Genomic DNA, 26,349 nt, shown 5'->3' with positions numbered 1-26,349 from the left:
CTTCCGCAGAGACGCTGCACTCCTCCATATCGCATTTAAGGGTCTCATTCCGGGTCTTCCTTTCCTTCTTTCCCCCTCCACCGACATTCCCGGGACTCTTTGTACCGGGGCTGTTTCTGGTTGGCACTGCACGTGTCCAAACCATCTCGGTCGATCGAACAGACACTCGGTAAATTTGGTATTTATTTACGGGAGCCAGTTGTCAGACACGCTACGCTTTATGCGGCTATTTCTCAATCCAGATAAGCAAAGGTTCTATACCGTTCAGTGTATCATCACCAAATTTGGCACGCATATTTAACATGCTCGAAAAAATACTTTGGAATCCCCACCCTCTTATCTTATTTTGTACGTTTGTTAAGTAAATGGAGCTATACCACTCGGCATATTCGCACCAAATTTGGTACAAATAGTCTTCGAAACCCTAGAAAAAATACTGCGGGGTCCCATCCCCAAACACCCATAAAGCCCATTCCACGTCGACTTTAGCCCGAGCAATTTTTTTGTGCCGCGCGGTTTTCTTATCGTAAATACTCGGATCCCTCTCCAAATCCAACCTCACCAATCCTCCAACCCTTCAAAAATCCAAATAGCACCATATACAAATAGCTAGTTTAATTATTATTTATAGATAGATACTATTTTAATAAAAGTTTGAATCCCAACAGAAGTGTTTGTTTTCTAAGTCGGGACAATATTGTAGTAGGTGGAGATCTTAGCGAACCACCAGTCAGTGCACGGAAACATCTTTTTATCGCACTCTATAAAATTACCTTCATCTCGGTACCGGAACTACTTACTAAACACAGTTAATTAAACTTTTAACTTCCGGTAACAAAAATTTTTAATGTAAAAATTTCCGACAAATGTTTTTGACTTTAGCCAAGGTCTGTCTCGGGTCGTCGGCGACGTTCCAAAATTGGAACGCACGGGACAAAATTTTTCAATATATTTTTAAATAATTAGAACAAAACAATGTTGTAAAACAACAAAAAATTAATCCGCGATAAATCTACAATTATACCAGATATAAATATAAGAAATAAAGTATGAAATTATAACAATAATTATTATTTTGTATTTTATTTCTTTATTTATTTATTAACATAAGTTAATAATAATAATAATAATTATTGTTAACTCGCGTTGGCAATTCCCAATTTTTCGTTAAAGCATTGCCACGCAAAACGAAACGCTTTCCCCATCTTTAAAGTTAATACAATTGCCAGTCGGGTCGGTCTCGTATATTTCCGTGGCTTCTAGGGCCCCCGACGTAACCGGTTCGAAACGATTACTTAATTAACGTGGCATTCCGCAGATCGGTCCGCGCGTCTGTTTTAGTAGCGTAAACGGTTCTAATTATTTAAAAATATATCGAAAAATTTTGCGTTCCGCGCATTCCAATTACGGAATATGGCCGACGACCCGAGGCGAACCCCGGTTAAGGTCAAAAACGTTCCTCGGAAATTTTTACATCAAAATTTTTGTTACCGGAAGTTAAAGGTTTAATTAAATGCGTTATTGCACTCTTTATAAACGACACAAAAAATTTTTTGTTCGTTATTATCGAACGACCGGCCATCTACGTCTAATAATTTGTCCGCGTTTTCGGGAGACACCGCCTTCAAACTACAAAAGTTTCGTTCGGATTCGCATTTTCCATCGCGCACTTTCTCTTTTTTTAGTAAAGCTAGCGACAGATCTTTAACGGTGGGCAATAATTTGGAAAAATATTTCTCCAACACCTTATATAAGTAATCGAGTTTATATCGTCTTTTCCGCGAGTCGTTCTCTCCGCTCTTCCAATTCTCTTATCGATTTAATAGACGAGCGACCGAAAGGTTTTATACAAATACAAATTACCGATATAATTTTCCTCGGAGCGTGCCGTATAAGGGTTGGGTGGCAAAAAATACCAGAGACGAACTATTAATACATTTCTGTTTATTAATAGTTCATTTCCGATTTTTTATTACCTAATTTATTTTATTTTATGATAATTCGTATCGAGATTATATTTTTAGAGATACATTTGCAAATTTACGTTTAAGCCGTTGTTGCATTTATTTTTAACGATGTATATTTTGATAATTTAAAGATAAATTTAATGCTTATTAACATTTTCGGATTAATTTTGATATTAAGGTAGTTCTCTATCTTTTTAACGGGCATATATTTTGATTAAAAAATCTAAAAAATCGAAACGGTTCGCTTATTTTGCACTTTCTTAATTTACTTCGAATTATAGCAACGCGGTAGTTCGATTTCCAATTAGCCACGACGTAGAATACTTTGTTTATCTGTTCTGTTTTTTTCTTTTAATGGTCGATTTAAATTTTAAATCTTTAAAGTTACTTTTAACGTCGATCGGTTGATGCGTTGCACCGCGTATTTGTTACGTGCCGGGATGCGGTCGTACTGGTTACGGCCGGCTCCATCCGCCGCCAACGGTCGTTTGATTTATTCCGCTCGTGTTATTCTTTTCTTCTTCGATATTTCTGAGAATTTTACGGTTTCTCATTTTTTATGCAAAAGGGTAACGACTGCATTGTTCTACTAACGTTTGACGCGTGGAGTAACTATTATTCGAATAATAATATTTAAGGATATGCCCGTATTGCGAGTAATTCCCGTCGGAAACGATCCGCATTTCTTCGAGAATCCACGTATTCCGGAATCTAAGTATTTGAGAAACGGCATTCGAAAACTGTCGTTTTAAAATTAAACGCGGCCGACACGTGGCATTATTTTGAGAGTCGAGGAATGTTCCGAATTTCGTTTATTTTTTACGTATAATTACATTAATTTGACGATAATTCTAGTTTTAGTTGTTAAACCGTTATGAACAAAATTACTTTTAGCAAAAGTAAAATTAGTTAAGTTTGATGAAAATTTATGCAAAAATTAAATCTTTGCATAAATTTCCATAGAAGTAATTAAATATTTATTGGTATCGAGTAGAGAATATGTAATAATCTTTTTTCCTCGGTTTAAAATCGTTACCTTTTTCAATTTAAACACTGAAAATTCTGTAATTTTTATCAGTTCCTTATAAGTACAGTAGAGCATCGATTATCCGACCCCCGATTAACCGACCGCGTTCTAGTCGGCAAATTCAAATGTCCGCTAGTGATGTGGCGCTACAATATTTGGTTATGTCTTGGCTACTTTAATATTATTTTTGTTAAATTTTTGCGTGTTTTAGCTGGCAGCACTGGCTCGACCACGAAAGGGAGGCTAGTATTTAAACCGGGCCTAATACACTATACTAATAATGTATTTTTTCGTACTTTGCGGTTATCCGACCGACCCCTGTTCCCAATTAAGTCGGATAATCGATGCTCTACTGTAATACGTATTATTTTTAAGGAACCAAAATATTAACGTTGTTTACGTATCCGTGTAATTTAATTTCACAGCGAAGACTCAAGTGGAACAGTTCGACAAGTCTATCAATTTGGTACAGGGTAACAAGTTAAATTTGCACTGCAATGTCAAAGTGGGCATTCCGGTTCCCACCATTTCTTGGTACAAAGGTATGTATGTACGTTTGTCTTTTTGTGCGGACTGGCACCTCTTAAATTAGTTTAAATTATGATTCCGATTAATTGTACGTTTAGAAAAATTTTACGTAAAGTCGAAAAGTAACGATAAGTTCGTTCGAATGAATTATTCGAATCTGCAAGTCTTAACTCCGCTACGAAGTCCTCGGACGAAGACGTATTGGGTTTTGCGATCCGTTCTTTTATCGGGCTGCGATTTGAAAAAATTGTAGACCTATAAAGTCCCGCCGTTGCCCGTCCGTTTCCGTCCTTTAATCTCGAGAACGGAGTTAGAAAGCTCGGGGGCGGGAGGCCCCGATTAACTATATACAGACTTCGGATGCAAACCGGAAGTTACGTTATTTCGATTCGAAACTTTCCCCAAAAGGAGTTAGACGGACGACCGGTACGACTCCGTTGCTAACAGAAAAGTTTGATGTACGGAGGCAAGACACTAGGGTACTAATTTGAGGTGGCAAGCCTATACTTTAAATTAAAAATATATTTATTATATATATTAAAAATAAATTAAAATTACGATTAAAAATTGCGGCCCGGCATCGCGACGTCGTCGCAATAAACGATTGTTCGTTATACTTAAATTTGCCCGAGTTTTTTTAATTCGATTTTAAACAATGTTTTAAATTAATTTTAAAAGTTGTGTTCTCGTCGAGACTCGAAACGTCCCGTTGTAAATGAAATTTCGGTTAGTTAGAACGGTCGTTCCGCGTAAAATTTATATCTGCCATTTGAGAAGATTGTTGGATCCAAAGACGGGATGTTTAATTGTCCGAAAATGTTTGCAATAATAAAATAAGTGCCGAAGAAATAAGGTGAGGTATGCCAAATAAAACGTTCCGTAAGTCTCTTTTCTGGTAAATTCTTGAATTTTCCGACATTTAATGCTAAAATAATTGTTACGTCGTAAATAACGTACTCGTTTACGAGGTAACAATTTTTCTGCAAACCGACCGATGGCTGTCCGATGGGTCGAAGTAACTTGTGCAACGAGCATAGCTTATTCTTTAAATTAGTGACGAGTCAAATTTATTCCATAATAGGACTATGTTAAACTAAAATTTTGATATTGAACATAAAGACTTACGAATTATTGAAAAGTATCGAGTGTATAGAAAAAGACTCGAAGACAAATTTTGAAATTTACGGTCACTAGGCTAATGCAAACCGTCGGCCGTAAATTCGCGGTGCAAAAATTATACGGTGTCCGACCGTAAATCTACGTGGCTGTTTACGGAAATGCCACCGACAAGATTGCCCTTCATTAGTAAGAATTACAGTCGAGATCATTTCAAAGTCGACAACTGAAAACATTGTTTTTTTAACATTTTAAGGGAAAAAATGCATTTTTGGTCTGTTAACTACTTTGCATATCGCAATAACCTTGCTAATTTGCATAAAACAGTATATAACTGATTAGTTTGTTTCACCAATAAACAATTGAAGAGCGATGAGTGAAGTATCGTTACATCAATTGGAAGTTGACAACAAAGAAAACATTGTAAATACAGTAAGAAATTAATTTCAAATTGAGTATAACACAAAATTTAATTCCAGAATTGTTGATTAAATAATTTTTTAATATCGATAATAAAGTATGCCAAAGAAGAGAGAATTGAATCTCCAAGAAAGAGTGCAGATTGTACACCAGTGTAAAAATGGCAATTCTCTTGCTATTATTGCAAAAAAGCATCAAATATCACGAGAAGGTGTCAGAAAAATAATAGTCAAATATTTAAATAACAATAGTGAGAAATTTACCAGGAGGACAGTGCTCTAAGGCCACAACATCGAGAGAAGATGCAATGATTTACCGCGAGGCCACCAAAAGCTAAAGAAATAAAAGAACAGCTTACTCTCTAAGCCAGTGTTTCGGCTATTAAGAGAAGATCAATTAAAAAAAGGGTCTCCACGGAAGAGTGGCTCGTAGAAAACCAATGATTTCGGCAGTGAATCGGAAGAAAAGATTAGCTTTTGCCAAAAAATTTGTGGACAAGCCCCTAAAGTTTTGGAAGCGTATTATTTGGAGTGACGAGTCAAAACGAGAGTTGCGGGAAGCTAAAAGACGAAAATTTGTTTGGAGAAAGAAAAATCAAGCATTCGATAAAAATAAAACTGCGGGAACGATAAAACACTCGCCCTACATAATGGTTTGTGGTGTTTTTCGGGGTTCGAAATGGACAATAGCGTTCGAATTCACGATCGCACGAAAGCAGATTACAGACAGATACTCGAAGACAATTTAGTGACGTCGGCAAGAAAAATGGGGATTGAAAATGAATTTGTCTTTCGACAATACAAGGATCCCAAACATACAGCACTGCTTCTCAGAAAATATTTCAATGAAAATGATATGAAAGTTTTTGAACGACCACAGCAGTCACCAGACTTAAATTTAATAGAACACCCGTGGGACGAATTAGACCGCCGTATTCCTCTTAGCCGTAGAAAATCTTTATCATTATACAAAAATGAATTATTTAAGGTTTGGTCGGAAATTGGACAGGATGTCGTCGATAAATTACCGTATATCTCGACGGACAAGACGATAGTCGAACCATAAAAAATTGCCCCGAAAATCCGGGGTCGTCTTATAGGACAGATACAAAAAAATTAGATTGAAATTTATATAAATTAAAACCATTATAAAAAGACAGACAAACCGTAATTATTTACTAGAAGAGAGTAGGGTATGTGCACAAAATAGAATAGCCCATACAATGTTTTTGTGAATAGTCACGGTCATTACCCGAATGCCCGAATTAGTGCGAATGTTTGCAAAAATCGCCAGATGCAAGAAAATAAAATTTGTTCGTTCAAAAAATTACAAATAGGACATAATTCCATATACGCTATACAGTATTATTATTCGGAAAATGATTGCCGATCTAAACTAAATTCGTAGGCCGTCGATAGTTTGGGGGTCGTCTTATAGGACAGATATATGCTAAAACTATAAAACTTGGACGAAAATTTATACGTCGTCTTATCCGCCAAGATATACGGTAATTAAGTCTGCAAAGTCGACTTCTTCGTGTAATTCGGGCCAATGCGGTCCAACAAAGTTCCGATTTGACTCTTTCTCGACGTTTTATTTCGTGTCGACTTTGAAATGGTTTTGCCACACGACACAAATTTACAACAGTTTTTTAAAACACACATATTTTCTTCAAAATTTTTTGATGGATTTAATAAAAACTTAAGTCTTAAAACTAAAATTAACATTAATTTCATTTTTTATATTGATAAGATGACGATAAACTCAAAAGTTCACAAAACGGGCCATGTCGACTTTGAAACGATCTCGACCGTACGTAGGATATCGACGATTACTTTGTGCCGTGCCGATAACCGACACACAAAACTAAAACCGATAAATTTCTATATCGTCTGTGTAATATTCGACATTATCGATAAAAGTCTATCAATAACAACAAATACAGATATAAACAATCCTATTTCTTTCGACATAAAAATTCCTCCAGCTGTTAGATTGCCCCGGTGTTAAAAATTTACAAGAGCTGCAACAGCTCAGAATTTTTAACATTAGTGCCATCTCCTAACAGTCGAGGGAATTGTTACAGTGAAAGAGGTAGAGAATTGTTTATCGTCGACAACAAATGATAATTTATCGGTTTCGGTTTGACGTATTGGTTATTGGCACGGCACCGTTCCGGTTATTCGGCAGTCGAAACGGTAACTCGTGCAGCCGGTCCTTTAGTAAGATACGGCCTAATAAAAAGGGACGAGAACATCATTCAAACGAAAGACGAATCTCAAATGATTTTTATAATTAATGGGTTCATTCGAATGAAAAAAATTGTTCTTTACCGAGAAGTACGGATAAAAATTATTTTCTACATCTCGTATTTAAAACAATACTTTGAGGGTGGGAATAAAAATTATCTTACGACCTATTTTGTTTAAGAGCAAGGTAAAAGTATTTGTTAATAAATTATTATAAAAAAATTCCTGATTAATGTGCATATTGTGTGCTCTCTAGAATTTTTTAATTCTTCAATTTTGTTTTTTGCACGAAAATAGTTTGTTAAAAATTTCTGTTGGAATTTTAGTCTTTTTGTGGCTAGATTATTTTGCTTAATAAAATTTTATATATATGGAACGAGTAGAAATTTTTTGTTCCTCGTTTCAGACGGACAGTTATTAAATGGCAGCGACGATCGCATTGGATTTTCGGAAGACGACAAAGGAATTCCGAATGCCATTCTTACGATAGACGAATTAGAATACACCGATCGTGCTAACTACATGTGTGAAGCAGACAATGGAATTAGTAGTTCTAATGCTACGACTCTTGTGAGAGTAAAAGGTAAAACTTTGTAATAAGAAATCAACACAGAACTCCAATAATTCGTTGAATAATTTTTTTTAATTATTAGGTTTAGAAGGAAATAATATAGCTATATTATTTTAATAAATATACATAAATGTTATCGAGCAATACATTTTGGATTATAAGATGCTATTAAACAGATATCTGATGTCTGTTAATATTAATTTAGAAATGAGCAAGAATTGGACACGATCATTCTGTGGAAAACAAAATTAATCCCTAATGATTTATGATTTTTATCAGCAAATGAAGAAATGAGGAAATCCACTGCATCAGCACGTTGCAGTGATTTCCTCATTTCTTCATATTTCTCTGTCCATTTCATTCTCTCCTCGTGTTTCTTTTCGCTTTCCTTTATATGTTGTTTCCCATTTTTTTAATGTTTGTCGTAATCACTCTTGATCTGTATGTTTTGTTTGTTCTTACCGTTGGAACTATATTTTTTACTGGTCTTTTCCAAAATTTAATCTCTGCTTCTATTTGGAACAAAAGCCTATGCTCCTGTTTTTTGTACACTAGACTATGTAGGATAATGTTATAGCTTTTTCTTTTTGTTTTCTTCGGGATATTCTCGTTCCACAATATTAAATTTAACATTCTAACTACTGTCCTCCTGCAAGACTGACCCGGTATTTGAAGTACTCGACTATTTTTATTCTGTTCCCGTTCGCCCACGATCTTGCCGTTCTTGTAGTTAAATGTTCCATTTTTACGTAATTAATATTCGGATCCCATTTTTTATATTCTTCGTCCTGTGTCTGCACGCGAGTTTTGCATCTTTTCCATTCTGTGACGTAACTCCTGGATCGTCTGCAAATGATCCTTCTTCTTAGTCCTTTGCCCTTTCGGAGGGTTTGGTGATATTATGAATTGACAGCTTTAATTGTATCCTTCCACTTTTCACAGTGTTATGCTATTTGAATGGCTTCACGCAATGTGTGTCCCGTAATTGCCATTACTTAGTCTGCCCGCCTATCCCGACACCTGCTTCTAGGGCGTTTGCCATTAATCTTCTTTTTAGAACTCGTTTCTCAAAACCGTTTTTGTGCCCGGAAATATGTTCCAAAAAGTCACGGTAGGATTGGTGAATTTTAGTGGGACGGCACGTTATGATTTTCGGTCGATATAGGAGGGAGCAATTTGTTCGGTGCTCCGTCCGAGAGATTCTTAACGTTCTTCTATGTGTTCTATATGTCTATATCTCAAAGAAATCTAGTTTCTTCTCTGAGGTGGCATTTATGGTCCAGGTTTCTGCAGCATAAATGGCAATCGAGAAAATTAGTAATCTCGATCTTTTCAAATTCTATATAATTCTACATAATTTAGGCAAATTCTGCACTTAATTTCATTATCACATCCTCTTTTATTCGTGAGAAGTGATCCAAGGTAAACAAATTCATTATCTTATAGCCTGCAATTAGCCTGTGTCAAGTAACAATCAATTATCATGACTTTCCTTTTATTTCCATTAATTCATATTCCCTGTTCTCAGTTTCAAGTCTTTCCATAATATATTCAAGTTCTGATTCACTGGATGCCATAATAAGAGTATCTTCAGTTCTTCGGTTAGTGCCAAAAACGATTGGGACGTCGTGTCGATAACGCCGTTTGGAAAACCGACGTCGTCTTCGGATGATTTTTGATCGGTGCTCAATTCTTCTTCGTAGATGGTTTCTTTGACCAAAGAACGTACTTTTAAATAGCAAAATGCATTTTTCGATGGTCTTGTCGAGTATTTTTTAACAGCAGTTGTTTCGGCCGAAGACACACAAAAAGAAAACCCTTCTTCGTCATAGGAATCGGAAGAAGACAATTTTGATTCCGACGGGTTATCGGCAGTTTCGTAAGAGTATCATTAGCATACCTTAGGTTGTTAAATTTTCGGCTCCAATGGAAATGCCTCTGTTCTAATTAGATAGATAGATGATAGATGGAAGAATTTGTAATCTTTTCTGGCCAATTCCTGTGACCAACACCTATCATTTACATAAATATTAAATAATGTGGGTCAGAGACAACACCCTGCAGTAAACATTTTGGAGCATATGCTTCTCAAAGGCTCAGTACCTCAATCTTTAATCTACAAGTATTTATATGGTATAATTCCTTTTATCACTTTCTTCAAGACCTTCCACAACAATTTCCTTGGGGACATTTATTGAATAGTGAATGTCAAGCAACCAAATAAATAATTTCATTTTTTGAAAGTGAATAAAAATGCTTGTAATTTTTGTTTAAAGTAATTTTATTCATCAAGATATTACTTGAATGTTGGTCAAACTCTCACATCAGATTTTTACAGCCAGCAGAAACAAAGTCTACAAATTAAGGCTAAAACAGTCATCTTTGGTGAAGCATCAAAGGTGTTTTTGTTTTTACAAAATAACACTTACCCACACATTACGGAAATTAAAAAAAATAAAATAATGCAATTGGGATGGGAACTTTTACCTCATCCTTCCTATTCTGCTGTATTATCGCTGCCAAATTACCATATTTTTGTAAATCTTTGGATGATTGTATGCATGGAAAACAATTTACAAATCACACAGCTATAAAAAGAAAGTGACTCAATTTTTAATGTTAAAAATGATGTTTTCAAACTGCCCTCCCATTGGGAAAATGTAACTGGATGTGAAGGTGAATATTTTGAAAAAAAAATACAAGCATTTTTTATTAGGTTGATCTTAATTTCTATTTTGATCATACTTTGAACTCAACCATCTAAAATGTTACTTTTTTTCACTAAGTATATACACATTTCCTTTGCATTCCTTTCATAATTAGTATCTATCTCAAATGTCTGTTTTCAGTCCTGTAGCAGATCTGTTTTGGAAGAAGATTTGTGTCCCGAATTTACCTTTTGTTTTCATTTGTTCTGTTTATCCGTGGGCACATTGGCTCAACTCTTACTAGAGCACAAATTCTCCCTCATTACTCATTTTAAACCTTTTCTCTTGTCTAGTAATAACAAAATCAATTATCATTTTTTTGACGCTACGTGGTAAAAGTCTACTCAAACTGTTCACACATCTCAATCCGACGTCTCCCATTGTCGTTATATTCCTTCTCTTAAAACTCGACTTTCCTCTCCCACAATAACAATTTCTCTCTGGGATTCTTAAATTGACTCCCGAAATCCATTGTCTTTCACATCTGTTGGAGCATATACATCTATTATAACTTTCAATACCATCTTCAGTTTCATAACCTTTTCATTTATAAACTAATCAATTCCAATGTTGGCATTATACTCTAAAACATATCTTTCTAGCCCTTTCCTCTCAGTTTCTGATAGCATTCCAATTCCTCCTTCAAGTGGCCCTTCGTCAACAGTCTCTGTAAGTTCCTTCAACCGAAAAAACAAAGTCTTATTTCCATCACCTTGTCTTATCTCTTTGCCATTTTTGTACTGTGAGGAGAGTTATCCTTGGCTTATTGCCAGCAACTATCTCTGTTGACCTGTAGTTTGGGTGTCCTACCAGTAACAGTCTGCTACTGATAATTAAAACTTTTAATCAGAGAATAAAATTCAATTTCTTAGGATTTACTTAGCATTTTGAACTGTGTAAAGCAAAACTTAAATGTTAATTCCGTTGCAACAATTGCAACCAACAAATCCTTTCGAAGTTTATTTTCACCGACAAAAAAATTTAACTTCGGATGTGGACAAAAAGTTGTCAAAATAATTTGTTCAATAAGTAAATTTTGAAATTAAAATTTAATTTATTTTTCTACATTTTTTATAATCCTGCCTCGTCGTGCGATGGTTTAGGATTATACAATATTTACTTTTATATTAATCGTCACACAAAAGATACAAGTTTGCCATAGTCGAGCAAAATACATCAGATTTATGGACTAAAATCTTTAAAATCCTAGAAGTGAAAAACTGTCCGATAAATCTTAAATCGTTTAAACGACTAGTAGATTCTAATAAATTATTTTAACTGAGATATCTATTTTTATTTTTTAATTTTGTTATTTGTAGATAAGCTTGCTGCCCTGTGGCCGTTTCTTGGAATCTGCGCAGAAGTCATCATTCTCTGCACCATCATATTTATCTACGAAAAGAAAAAAGTTAAAGAAGTCAATAACCCCGACGTGGATCAGATCGCAGAAAGGTTCTTATCTTTGTTTTTCTAGGTGTGATGTCCATTTTGTAAATTTCTTGTTGTTTTGACAATGAGAAATTTAACATTGTGCAGACATGCCAAACAAAATCAAATAAATGGTACTTTTGTAAAATTTAATTTTCTTTTGTGGTATTCCTACCATAGTTCCAAAACTAAATTTCAGGATAAAGTAAATTTTCAAAATTGTGATATTTTTTTTCGTCCTTTGTCTTTCATGAGTTAGGCATACACAACATAATACAATACCCAATTGAATTCAATAAAATATGTATGCAACTACACATGTAAAAATACAAGCAACTTTTTATTTTCCTAATTAGTTTAGTGGACCTGGGTTATGTCTGTTGTCTAAATGGGAAAAACAGTACAAAAACAACCTCATTCCAGTGCTAGTGCACGCGTTGTTCTTGTGTTTCCAAAAGAGAACATTAACATTAACCAGGACGAAATTAGAAATACACTCGCGACAAACATAAAACCAAGCCAGCTAGGGATTCCTGTAAAAGCGCTTTGAAAAATTAGGAACAACAGAGTTTGCATTCAATTAAATACAAAACATGGCTGCCATTAACTCGGTCGGTTTTTAAAACACGAACAAATAGGTTAGATATCAAATACTCGGCAGCCAAACGACCAAAGGTTATTCTGTTAAATGTCCCGGGCAACATTGTCACTATAACTTCATTGAGGAACTATACAACCAGAACACTGCAATAAATACTACACGTACTCTTCAAGAATTCCGAGACCCTTGCAGTGTTCTTTCCAAGATGAACCGCAACACAACAGACACTTCTAGACTACACGTTGTCCTTCGGGTTACTTCCGTTATTAGGAACACGCTAATCCAACAGCAGTACGTTAGTGTGCAATGGGCAATGATAACAATAAGCAATTACATCCCTTTCACGCGCTGTTACAAATGCTGTGGCTACGGCCATCTAGCTAGTAAATGCACAGAAATATAACATTGTAGTCACTTTCGTATTGTACTTTCAAAACAAGTGCAGGAAAATTTCAAATTTTCTATTCTTTTCTGACTTTTAAGAGGACTAAAAAATTAAAAATTCTAAAAACATTTATAAAAATGAAATAGAATTCTCCCAATGGGTCAAGAAAATCAAACAAGCATATACAGAGGAAAAAAAATTTTTTTTTCTCCTCTCTATATACTTGTTTGATTTTCTTGACCCATTGGGAGAATTCTATTTCATTTTTATAAATGTTTTTAGAATTTTTAATTTTTTAGTCCTCTTAAAAGTCAGAAAAGAATAGAAAATTTGAAATTTTCCTGCACTTGTTTTGAAAGTACAATATGTAAGATTGTGAAAAGTTCTGACTCCATTGGTTCTTAAATTCTTTACAATTGGCAGCCACAGCTACAAGGTTTGCCGTGTCCACAGTCGGGAACCGTGCTGTGTAAATTGTGCAAAGTTCAATAACACTCTGCCAGAAGGGAGCAAACCTAAAACTGCACACCACGCATTCTCTCAACAGTGCCCCATAACCAAATGCATGAAAACACAAGATGCAAGTAGGGATAGCTAAGAAAAATACACCCCTTCACAATACGAACACAGGCAGCTATAAACTCGTACAGATTAATGCATAGAAATGCAAAGCTCCCTCCTCGTTCACATTTCCAATGTACTCAACACAGATATATCATCATGATCCAAGAACCCTATACTATTAACAACATGATAGGTTCAATGATTGGGAAGTCTATCCAGCTCTGGACCCTGGCTATCGCATCAAGACTGGTATTATCGTCGGGAACAACAACGTTACCGCCTGCCTTGTCTCCCAACACACCACGGAATACATTACTACCATCTGTATTACAGACAATAATGCTCACCTTTATTCATGTTCCATCTACATTCCAGACATCTTTAACATTGAGACAGCCATTGAAGATATTCATCACCTCCTGAACTCATACAAAGATAAACCTATCCTAACAGGAGGAGACTTCAATGCCAAGTCTGCAACCTAGCACAGTCCTAAAGATGACTCTAGGGGTAATGTATTTACGAAACCGTGGCCCGACACAACCTTACTTACTTGATCACTGGCACCCTTCCGGCCTACTCCTGTACCATGGGGAAAAGTTGGATAGACTTAACATTAGAAAATAGTCACATCACTCCTAGAGTTGACTGCTATTACACCACCGACATATACCTATGGTCACTGGCAGAATCTATCTTCACCCAACCAAATGCTACTACTAATACTAATAATCACAGTTTTCACTATACTTGCACTAACTGGCAATTATTCCATGACACCTTCAATAACATTTGGGCTGGTACCCCTCACCACAGTCACTATACTCAGGACACCTTAGATCAGGCTTACAAATACAATCACTAACTCTTATATTATTGCCTTCAAAGTCAAACATTGTAAACACAAAAAGGTTCCTTAGTGGACCACTGAGCTAGAAAACAAGAAAAAAGTAGTTAGGATATTAACGAGGCAATTTAGGAATGAACCAGGACCAGAACATTAAAGTCACACTTACAGATCGGTACAGGCACGAACACAATTCTTACAATATCCTTATAAATAAAACAAGGACTAACACTTCGGAGGATTTCTGTACCAACACTTGTGGTTGCAATCCCAGATCAGAACCATACTACTTAGCTTATAAGGAAAAACACCAGCTCCCCAATGGTTGCTACACTATCAATATGGAGGAAACTATCACGCACATTCTCACTAGTCTTTACCCTTCAGATGACCCACAGCAGGATGACCGTACACAAGTGGTCATCAGAAGTCATCACATTCACTATGCCTAACACAGACAATGACCATAACTTCACCCACATTGAGGTTTTGAATGCCATCTGTTTGCTCACTGATAACAACACCCCAGGCCTTGATGGCATAACCACTAGGGTGATTAAACATGTGTTTGAGGCCAATCCTACAGCATTTGTAATTCTCTTCAACATCTGCTTGAACACTGGCCTTTTTCCTACTGAGTGGAAAAAGGCTAGTGTTAAATTGATTCCCAAATCCACCAGCACTAACACTTACAAAAAATACAGGCCAATCTGCCTTCTCCCAACTCTGGAAAAAGTGTTAGATGGTCTAATGATTAATAGGATCACTTCGCATCTACGCAAGTGCAGAGCCCTGCATCAGAATCAGTTCAGCTTCTCTAAAAACAAAGGTACTGTAGATGCCATTCCCCTGGTTGTTAATTACATCCACCAGGCTAAACATAGTCAGCATACGGAAATAATTACTATTGACTTTAGAGGTCTCTTTGATCACACCTAGTAGTCTTCTATCTTGTATACATTACATGATCATCACTGTCCTCAGGGATCCAGGTCTGGTCCTGATCTCTGGAACATAACCTATAACTCTATCCTGCACTTAAATGACACCCTACCTCCTGACTGCCGCGTACAGGGCTATGCGGATGACATAATTATCCTAGCTTCACACAGGAACAGTGAATGCTTACAGGACATATGCAACCATTCTCAATAACATTCACCAGTGGAGTATTAAGCATAGGCAACCCATTAACACAGACAAACGAGAAAGCATGATAGTTGGTAGGAACGCACCACTCGTCAAGAAGCTTATCTTTCAAATAGGTGCTCACAGAATAAAGCAAACAATAGAAATTAAATATTAAGTCTCTCGTCAAGAACAACACCTAAACTTCACATCCCACATCAAATACATCACGGACAAAGCTAAAAGGATGGCCAATTCCCTCATTAGTATTGCTAGGAACACATGGGGCCTTAGCCCTAACACTATTAAGCTTATTTACAGGGGTGCAATTCATCCAGCACTCCTCTATGCCATACAGGTCTGGGGCCATGTGACTGCCAAAGTCCATAACGATAAAAAACTGTTATCTGTCCAAAGGATTGCAGCTCTCTACATTTGAAAGGCTTACAGGACTGTACCCACTAGTGCCCTTTTGGTAATGTCAGGGTTGACCCCTATTGACTTATGGATTAATTACATAATAATTAATTATGGATGATGAAACTTGGTACTTCCAGCAGTCCCAGAACCAAACCATTAGAACAGTGATTCTCAACCTTTTTTTCATCATGGTACACTTGGTACAAAATGGTACACATCATGGTCTGATAAGTGGATCATTCATTATACACCAAGTACGTTGACAGTGAGACTTTCTGGCCAAAAAGGAAATTATCCTGCCTGTTCATCTGACTTCGCTCCTTGTGATTTCTGGCTATTTCCAAAATTAAAAGCTGCACTGGAGATGAAAATTTTCTAATGTAACTGATATCAAACAATTGAGACAGATACTCAACAGTATTCTGGAAATGGGTTAATCCGGCCCTGCCTGGAACTCACTTTGGGGTCCTAGACATTTTCTTCTTACCTGCCCCCCTCCCTCTCCAACAAGAAATAGAGCACACAAAAAATACAAAACAATAAATAAAATTTAAGATTTGTTTTAGTTTTTCACATTATTATTATTAAACAAAACAAAACTAAATAAGTATTATTATTCTTATCACTATAAAAAAAAAAATTAAATTATCGGAAGAAATACTTTCAATATGTTTCAGAAGAACACATTTTCTGTAGATTTTAGAATTCACAATAACCATATAAAAAGCAATATATTTTTGTTTATGATATACAGTTGTCCAACAGAAGAGTAAACTATCTTATTTACAAATCTTTTCAAAATAATTGTCTAGGGCCCGGTCAAACTGTCTGTCTCATTTATCTATGCAATGATCTGGTCCTGGTTCCAGGCCTGCTTCCAGAAATGAAAATGCTGTCTGAATCAGTGTATAGATGCACAAGGGGAGAACTTTGAAGACGATAGTAGCCACTAATGTATAGTTCCCCAAGTACATTCTGGGAATTAAATTGTCATGCCTCATACGGAGGTGTTTGAATAAAAGTCGTGCTTATACAATGCAGTCATCTACACATTTGCTATTCACCAAATTCCAAATAGTGAGGACGGTTTACTCGTGACAAATGTTTGGCATTTGCCGTTTCTCGGTTCTTATCGGTAAATCGTGTCGAATCAAAGGAGACGAATATTCACCTCCATGTATTCGAGTTGTCCAAAAACACTACTCAACATTCAGCAAATAGCAAATGTGTGGATTTGGTCATCAGTATTTCCATTTTAGTCTCTTATATTTGAATTTAGAGTTTTTTTCAGTTTATTTTATTTTTCTATGTAGTTTTTTCTGGTCTTTTATTGCAATATGGGATTTATTGTGTTGTTTTAAAATTTTTTTTCACATTCACATTCTTCTGCTTTGATGAAGTGATATCATCTACTATCCTCTTTTCAGTTTCCTTTTTTCCATTAACTATTTGTTTATTGTTAAGTTATGGCAATGCATCACATGGGCCATAACTTAACATAAAAAGACCTCCCACAAGGCACCCCTAGTTAACTCTTTAAGCACTAAAATTTTTGTTTTTACTACGTATTTGTAGACTGAATAGTTTTTACCCTAAGAATATACTTTAGTGGGGACATATGGTCTAGTTTCTCCCCAGTTGTGGAACAGTTCAAATTATTGGAGGGTTTCTATTTGTGAAGTTTTGTGATAGTTGGTCGCTTTATTTTTTTGGTCAATATTTTTAAAATTAGCATGATTTTAAATGTTATCTTTTGTACATAATGAGAAATGCTCATTCTTTGCTTTTTATATAAAATAAATTATATATTAGTTACTCGTCTTCTAGAAATAAATAATCGTTTCATTAAATATGATAAGTTTCGATAAAACATTTTGTAAATCATTTTAAAATATCGTAAAAAATATTAAAATATAGGCGAAAACAAATATAACAGTTAACTAAACAATGGCATTAATGCCAGATACATTCTAACCTACATGCTATCAATGCCATAAGATATCAGGCTAGGTAAAGGCTATATTATTATTTAATTATGAAATAATTTGGAACTAGAGTTAGATGCTATTTCTTATTACCTTAAAATTAATTAATTAAATTATAATTATTAAAATAATTATTTAAAATAAATAATAATATAGCCTTTATCTAGCCCGACATCTTACAACGTTGATAGCATGTAACGTAATTAACGATAAATAATATATTATAAAATAATATTAATATAAATATAATAAACGAAAAGAAGTCAGAAAAAAGTGTAAATAACATTTCATTCAACAATACAATAATAATTAATTTATATAAAAAATATACAGTATATACAAAACAACAGAGATTTTGTAAACATAACTAACTGACATTTGATATCACTCTTAAATGAAAATGATGGGATTAGACGAAACGTAAACAATTTGTAAAACGAAACCAGTAAAACAACTTTTCGTTGGGTTGACTTTGTCTTGAATGGATTAAGCCGATTTAGGCCGACTTTGTGTTTAAACAGTTAAGGAAACCGGCCCCTATTTAGGCGTTATAGACGTGGAAAAAACTCCGAAAACTCCGTGGGCAGCCCGTCCGAGTGAGGTACGAACCCACGACTGAACTGTGTGTTCGGGGTACGAAGACTGCTTGGCCACTGGTGGGCCTTTTCCATTAACAGATATAAACTACTCATAACTATAAAAGCAGCAGCACAAGTTATTGTTCAAGAATTGTCCATTTTCTAAATCTTGGATGAACATTTGCTGTTCCTCAAATAAACCGAAGCTCAAATAACCAAATTCACGTGTGTGTGTGTGTACTTCCAAGGAACTCGCAGTTTGGCAAATAGTTTGGTGAAAGATGAATATTCAGCATTTGGCAAATAGCAAATATGCAGACCTGCCCTTGAACACAGCCAACAAATATGAGCAAGGTAAGATGGCCATTTTACTGATTGTCTGCCTTCCTAGCTGATAGTGTTGGAGGTAATGGATAGGATGCACATATATAGAGGACTGGCTTTGCATGGTCCACACAGACCACAGAGGAAATGATCGTCTAATCTATGAGACAAACACAGCTGCAGCAATGTTTGTTTCATAGATTAGTCAGCACCATCCAGAGACAACTGGAAGTCTTTCTACAGAACTCATCTGTTTCCATACCATTGGCAGGCAGTTAGCAGACAAATCATAAAGTTGGCATGAAGTGATTATTAAATTTTATTACGGAAAACCATAAGAAACACTTCTTCCTTCTACTGAATACAAGAGTTGCATGGCTAAAACTAAAAGCACAACTATGGTTCCTTTTACAAATTTGCAAGAAAGGTCTCAATCCCAAATGTATTGCTCTAAAGTACGAAGTATTGCCTTTCCGTTTGAAGTTCGCTCCTTATTGCCACAAATTGAATGAACTCTACTCGCTAAATTAATCAAGAACAAATGCAAGGAAGTAGCAGAAAAAGAAGAAAAGTTGTACCTATTCCATCTTTACTAAACAATGTGATGCAAGATTTCTATATCAACAATTGGGTAAAATATCTTTTTTAGCCAATAAAAAAGTGTGTGGATACAGAAGGAAACTCCACAAAAAAATTCCAATGGCTACAAGAAACTTCCCACCGAAAACAAGCTAGGAAAATAGAGATTCCTTATTATAATTATACTACTACTGTAAAGGTACCAGATAAAATTCAAATGTTAACAAAGGCACCAAAACATACCGATCCCAAAGCTTGATTATTTAATTTAATTCCTTCCACCATTGTGGCCATTAAAAGCATTACAATTCCGGAATTACAACCAGACTTGGAGTTAGCAGCAATCACCAACATAGCAATGCAGCGCCACACAAAAAGAAAAACGTGGGAATGAAAATGACTCAGTCCATCAAATTGTTTCTTGTATCCAACAACTTAAATCTACTGGTGGCAGATAAAGAAAAAAGATTTGTGTTATGTAAAAATCAAGAATTTATATCAAGGGCTAAGGATTTCCTGATACAATTTAAATCTACTCCTCTAAAACAGGACCCAACCAACACCATTTTACGGAAAACACACAAGATCATAGCTCTCCCAGGGATTGTTTCTTCTTTAGCAGGTCCTCTAAAACCTCCAACAAATACAGTTTGTCCTAGATTATTTTTTGAGGTGAAAACTGACAAGCAAAACTGGCCTTTAAGACTGCTTGTCAATAAACGCACTCATCCAACATACCATCTTGAAGCTGCCACAGCTAAATTAGTTACATCATTAATACCTCCTTTCAACTTAGTGACTACAGCCTCAACATATGCCAAGGCAGTTATTTCATCTACTCTAGGACGCCTTCCAACTAATGCATACCACTTATTTAAAGTCGATGCTGTTTCCCCGTTCCCGTCCGTACCTTATTTTGAGGCAGTCGTGCTCGCCAACTCTCTGCTACTTAATTCTGGCTACTCAGCCTCACACGTAATACATTTATGTGAAGCCCTTTTACTTATAACTGAGAACAATTGTTCTCAGTTTAATGGTACCATATATAAACAGACACAAGGGGTACCAATGGGATCTCCACTATCACTGATCCTAGCAGAGCTAATCATGTGCAATATAGAACAGCGTGTATTTAACGCCCCTCTGACCATCCAATACCCAATGTTATATTTACGTTATGTCGATGACATATTAATTGCATGGGAGGGTTCCACTGACAATTTAAAACAATTTATACAAATGTTGGCTTAGGGTTATCCATCCATCAACTTTAGATTAGAAGAAGAATAAAATGCCAGAATGTCATTCCTTGATCTAGAGATACACAAATCTGTTCTTCAATTTTCGGTTCATCACAAAAACAACAGTATACCACAAATTATTCCTGCGACTGCATTTCAACCCAAACACTATCAGAACTCAGCCATCAATTCTCTTATGCGAAGAGCTTTCCTCCTCCCTTCTAGCAATACATTTGTAGAACAGGAAATGCAACTTATCAACAAAGCAATGATAAAAGCGGGCTACTCCCAATCAAAATTTTATTATCTTCGGAATTGTATCAAAAATAAATTATTTCCGCAATCTTTTCTTATCAACAAAGAGGACCTAAAGATAGCACATCCCCCTTACCATTTTTGGGTCCCATATCATTAAAAATTGTACACCTTTTTAGAAAAAATGGCTACATTCTACCACTATCTACACAGTCAACGCTAAGAAGACTGCTATCTAACGACAGAGATGCTATCAATCTAAAAGAAAATCAGGAGTTTATCTTGTACTGTTAAAACACAAATGATCAGGAGAGGATACTTGTTATATAGAGCTACTGCTAGAATGCTAACATCTCGCATCACAGAACATTAGGATGACATCCAAAATAACTGTCTGTCAATGGAATTAGTGAGAAAAGTCCTTGATCAAGACTACCGATCGGTATGGGACCAAACAAAACTATTGAAAGGATGCAATAATCAAAAAGAACTCTTTATTTGGGAGAACCTTTATATTTTGACACTAACATCATGTAATACCACAACTCTAGAAATTCCTAAAATATGGCAACATTATTTAAATGTCAGTCTATATTTCTAGAGCTACACGGTCGCATAGCAACCATTGTTTGCGAATTTGTACATCATTCCGTTCCAAAACATTTTCGAACTATATGAAAATTTCGGTTTAAATTGGTGTTCCATCTAGCCGCATCATTTATTTCAAGAAGTGCTATATCTCATAAATAGAAAACTGTTGTATTCATTTTCACCTGAAGATGGTAACTGTATGTTACCGAAAGTGCTTGTGAACTTACTTATATTTTAATGATTCACCGTGGTAATGCCACAACATGCAAGTGTAATTCATAATAATCTCACTTTTACTGTCACACCGGTCATGCCAGTGTGACCGGTCTGGAAAGCCATCGTGCACGATGGTCGGTCGACCATGGTAATGGTGCAAGGAACATCAACGGCACAGTCATATTTTGAGAAATTCTGCATTCTTGCAAATTGCCTTTCGGAGGCAATTTGCAAGAATGCAGGATTCGTTGCTCTGAATGCAGGGCAACAAATGGTCATTCTCCAGTAAGATAACACTTTTCTGCACACAGCTAAAGTTTCCCAGAAACATCTCAATTACATTGTTGCCTGCCAATCATTTGTGGGATTGGAAGAGCTTTGGCTCTTCCAATCCCACAAATGATTGGCAGGCGAGAGAGAGAGAGAGGAGGTTTAAACAGCAGTTGCAACATTCTTGGGCAAATCTGTCACAAGATAGCCTATGGTGTCCATATGCCTCCATTCCCGACCACATTGCCACACATATTTGGGCAAGAGGCGGTTCTACACGATACTATAAAGGTTCCTTTAAATTGTCCTTTACTGTAAAATCGCAATCGCTTATTACCATTGCAATTACATTGGCACTAATAAAGTTTCATTTGATTTTAACACCCTCAGCATGTAACTTCTTTGTCAATGAGTATACATAGGTTAATATTATTCCTTATTCTATTTATTTACTTTTTCATTACGTCATCTTATTATCATCAACCCATCTCAATTATAAGTGCAGAGCCCAAATGGTTAGGAGTTGAAATTTGGTACACAGAGTACGTCACCAGAACGTACACTAAGAAGGGATTTTTTGAAATTTTCCCCACGGGAGAGGGAGAGAATTAAGGATTACCCCGAAGAAGTAGGTTTCTACTGTATTACTTTAGATGTCTTTTTTGCATTTATGTGGGAAATAGAACAAATTTTTAGACCTTTCTAAAAATTCTCAATGATACTTAGTGTTCCATCATATATAAAGTTGACACGAGGAGCACATGCGCGTGACTTTGCTTTATTTGAACTCTCTGTCTTAATGTTTGATTTTATGTTCAAATTTATATTTATGAATAATTCTGGAAGATCCAGCTTTTTTTTCGAATTTAGTAAACCTGAAGAACAACCCAGAGTGAGTTACAAAAATGTCTATTATTCATCATTCCTAATTCTTGCACTCGGTGAAAACGGGTAAGATTGGCTATAATCTAATGTTACTTTTTGCCCAAACAACATCTGCAAGTTCATATATACAGGGTGCATAGGAAAGTCCCTTTAACCAGAAAATTATTGCAAACGGAGAGAGCTACAGCTATGCATGTGAGGTAACGGTATAGTAAAGTGACTATGCCCGACCGAATGCAGACGACAGCAGCGCCCCTAGTGGCAAAATTTGGAAGATAGGCAGTGCAAATGTCAACAAGTTAATGTCGAATATGTTTGAAAACTTATCACTGTGTGACAGTTTGCCCTTCCATTGTTTTTTGTGTGATGCTATCAACCTGTATTGACATAAGTACGTATTTTATGCAATAAATTATGCATATTTCTTCATACCTATGGCTATTCCTTTCAAACGTCGTACAAAATGGCGTGCATCGCTTTCGGACACTTTTGGGTATACGGGCGACGATTTATCTTATCCGTGTGAACCAGATGCCGTTTCGTACTAATTAATTGATGCTCTAAAACTTTCTAATTGGGAAGTTTGCTCTATCTGTTTTCGTTTTTGATTTGCACTGCGTATCTTCCAAATTTCGCCACTAGGGGCGCTGCTGTCGTCTGCATTTGGTCGAGCATAGTCACTTTACTATACCGTTACTTCACATGCATAGCCGTAGCTCTCTCCGTTCGCAATAATTTTCTGGTTAAAGGGACTTTCCTATGCACCCTGTATATATGAACTTGCAGATGTTGCTTGCAGTGGCGTGCCGTCATTGGAAGCGGTGGAAGCGGCGCTTCCACCTTCCAATGACTTTCCCTTGTATTATAGTTTTTAAAATATAAATTTTCATATTTTAACATACTTTGAATTAATTAAAATTAATATTTTATTATAACTGCATTATGTATCTTGTTACAAATTTCTGTACTACATGTGAAAAAAACGATAAGATTGCTATTGTATATTCGAATATCAGAGCGGAATGGAAGCGCTTACGAGAAGCTTCCACGGCGAGAATAACTGAATGGTGTAAAGCAGCCAGAGGGCATTGGCGCATGCGCTTCACAGAGCACCAACCTCACCCGGTTTAGCTGGTGGAAGCTACACACTTGTAATGCTTCCAACGATTCTATCCCTTAGCCACTGGGTAGGGACCTACTGACTAAGTGAATTGTTTAAGATTTAAAAAGTAAAGAGTATTCAATGTTATTCTTATGTACGTTTTTTTGCAAAGTTATATTTGATTATAATTTTCTTTTAATTATACTGTAATTATATTGACAGATTTTCAAAATCTTTAGAATTTTTATCACTTTTAGATGTTAATAATTTGTATATTATGAAAAACAATTTTTCCAAGCGTGTTTTAATTCTTTAAAGTAAGTAAATTAGATAAAATCAAAAAAATTCCTATATAAATTACATAGTGAATCGCAATATTTATATTCGTGTCCGGACTATATCGACAAGTAATTCTTAAACGTAAAACATATTATAATTAATGTCGATCCGAACAAAGACATACTAAAATAATTATATGATTTAATATCATTAATATTTACGGTACCATCTACCGGTGGATCTGCTGAGCGCAATTTTTCGACCACGAAGCAAATTCATACATTGGCCAGGAACACTTGGTGGGAGGAAAAATTGTCATTGCTAGCGTTGCTTTCCATAGAAAAAGAGCTTTTAAATACATTAATGGAGTCGACGACCAGCGACTTTTATGATAAAGTAATTAACGACTTTGCGGAAAAAATCGCCAAATAGAGTTAGTTTATAAAAAATTAAAAAAACAAGTTTTTCTATCATTGTTTTTATCGTATCAATTTGTATTATGTATGTATTATTGGTATTTTAAAACTAAAATACATAAATTGTTTATTTTTGTCATTTCCAATATTTGTTTAAAACTTTTATGGAAATGTCATGTACCGGACAGGTCTGACCTGTCACGAAAGACTCAAAAAAACGGTAAATTTAAAGAAAAATTTATTAGTTTTACCTATGTTTTTTTAAAGTCGTTTGTAGTCGGACACCCATTGTTTATATCAAATTGCCAGGCAGAAACCATAAATCGCGGAAGGAAATCGTCCTATGATCGGTGGAAGATCGAATTCGTCTTTGATTTTGACTTTTCTGGCACTCCGGGTAAGAGTCTCGTTACGTTTAGTAACCAGGGACCAACCACTTGGGAAGCGTGATTGAGGGAGAACGACCAATCAAAATGGATGAAAGAAAGAACGGAGATTGATATAATCTCCGACAATCGAGGACACCTGGCATTCGGTTAACGTTCCGAATAACCAAAACGCGCCAACACGTCAACACGCCAAAAAAAAAAAAAAAAAAACAGTTTCTCGTCTATTGTGCCAACCTGTAACCCGTGCCACGTCGGACTTAGACCGTGTCCCCGATGCCAACAGAGGAAGTCTCTTCATGCCCCACAGACTTGTCAACGCCACTGTCCCGGGGCCACCTTCGATCGACCATCAAAGAACCACATCGACGCCCAGGATGTCCGAACGGCTGATTGTCCTAAAGCAAACTATTTTGTACATAATATGTGTTTATTTTATGTTTCTTTTTTGTCGGTTTTTGTCAGATACGTCTCTTCCGCTACCACGCACGTACGAATGGACCCTAGACTATCACTGACGAGCAATTAACTGATTGCCCCTGGAAGTCGGCTTCTTACAGAAACACAGCTTCCCTATCATCAAATGTCACGGCACGCCACTGGTTGCTTGGGCAAAAAGTAACAGTAACATATAATAGAGATGAGTTAATAATAATAATAAGATAGCCCAAATGGTTAGAAGTTGAAATTTGGTACACAGTTGGGGTATGCCATGAGAATGCATACCAAGAAGGGATTTTTGGAAATCCCCCCTGGGGAGAGGAAGCGAGTTAAGAATTACCTCGAAGAACTCTGCTTCTACTATACTATTTTAGATGCATTTTTGTGGAAAATCAAACATATTTTTAGACCAATCTAAAAATTCTCTAATTAGTCTCAGGAGAGGGGGACCTAATTCTTGCACCTGGTGAAAATGGAAAAGATCAGCTATAATCTAATAATCTTAATCTTTGCTATTGTTACGTTTTAACTGAGCAACACCGTGCTCATATGCTAGTCATTAATAATTTAAACATTGTCATATTAAATTTACAAATATGATCTTGTAAACCTGACATATGGTTTTTTTTCAAAATAAAGAGTACTATGTTTTCCCTTATGATTTCCTTTGTTACAATTAGCTAAATTAAGCTAATTTTATTTTAAGAAGCAATTTCAAACATCCGTTTAAGGAATATTGTTTCAAATGATAATTTTTCTATTAAAGTTCATTTACATCTACTTTTTCCACCATAAATTAAAACCATGAGAATTCTATTTTTCAGTTACAGAATACTAACTTA

At 35.8% G+C, this 26,349-nt stretch overlaps 1 protein-coding gene across 4 annotated transcripts in view; it reads left to right on the top strand.

The window, feature by feature from the left end:
- The window catches only part of LOC136979763 (basigin-like), a 55,850-nt gene that overhangs the window by 28,342 nt on the left and 1,159 nt on the right, over nucleotides 1-26,349 (top strand). For all 4 annotated transcript variants that reach the window (XM_067275792.1, XM_067275793.1, XM_067275794.1 and 1 more), the window contains 3 exons: nucleotides 3,420-3,536; nucleotides 7,714-7,890; nucleotides 11,906-12,038. In XM_067275792.1, coding sequence (XP_067131893.1) covers nucleotides 3,420-3,536; nucleotides 7,714-7,890; nucleotides 11,906-12,038 — 427 coding nt within the window. The remainder of the gene's footprint in view (nucleotides 1-3,419; nucleotides 3,537-7,713; nucleotides 7,891-11,905; nucleotides 12,039-26,349) is intronic.

Source organism: Centruroides vittatus, unplaced genomic scaffold (genome assembly GCF_030686945.1).
Source record: "Centruroides vittatus isolate TY-2023 unplaced genomic scaffold, ASM3068694v2 contig_634, whole genome shotgun sequence".
Classification (NCBI taxonomy): domain Eukaryota; kingdom Metazoa; phylum Arthropoda; class Arachnida; order Scorpiones; family Buthidae; genus Centruroides; species Centruroides vittatus.
Note: the sequence above shows the minus strand (reverse complement) of the source record. Positions and strands in the feature narration are given on the sequence as shown.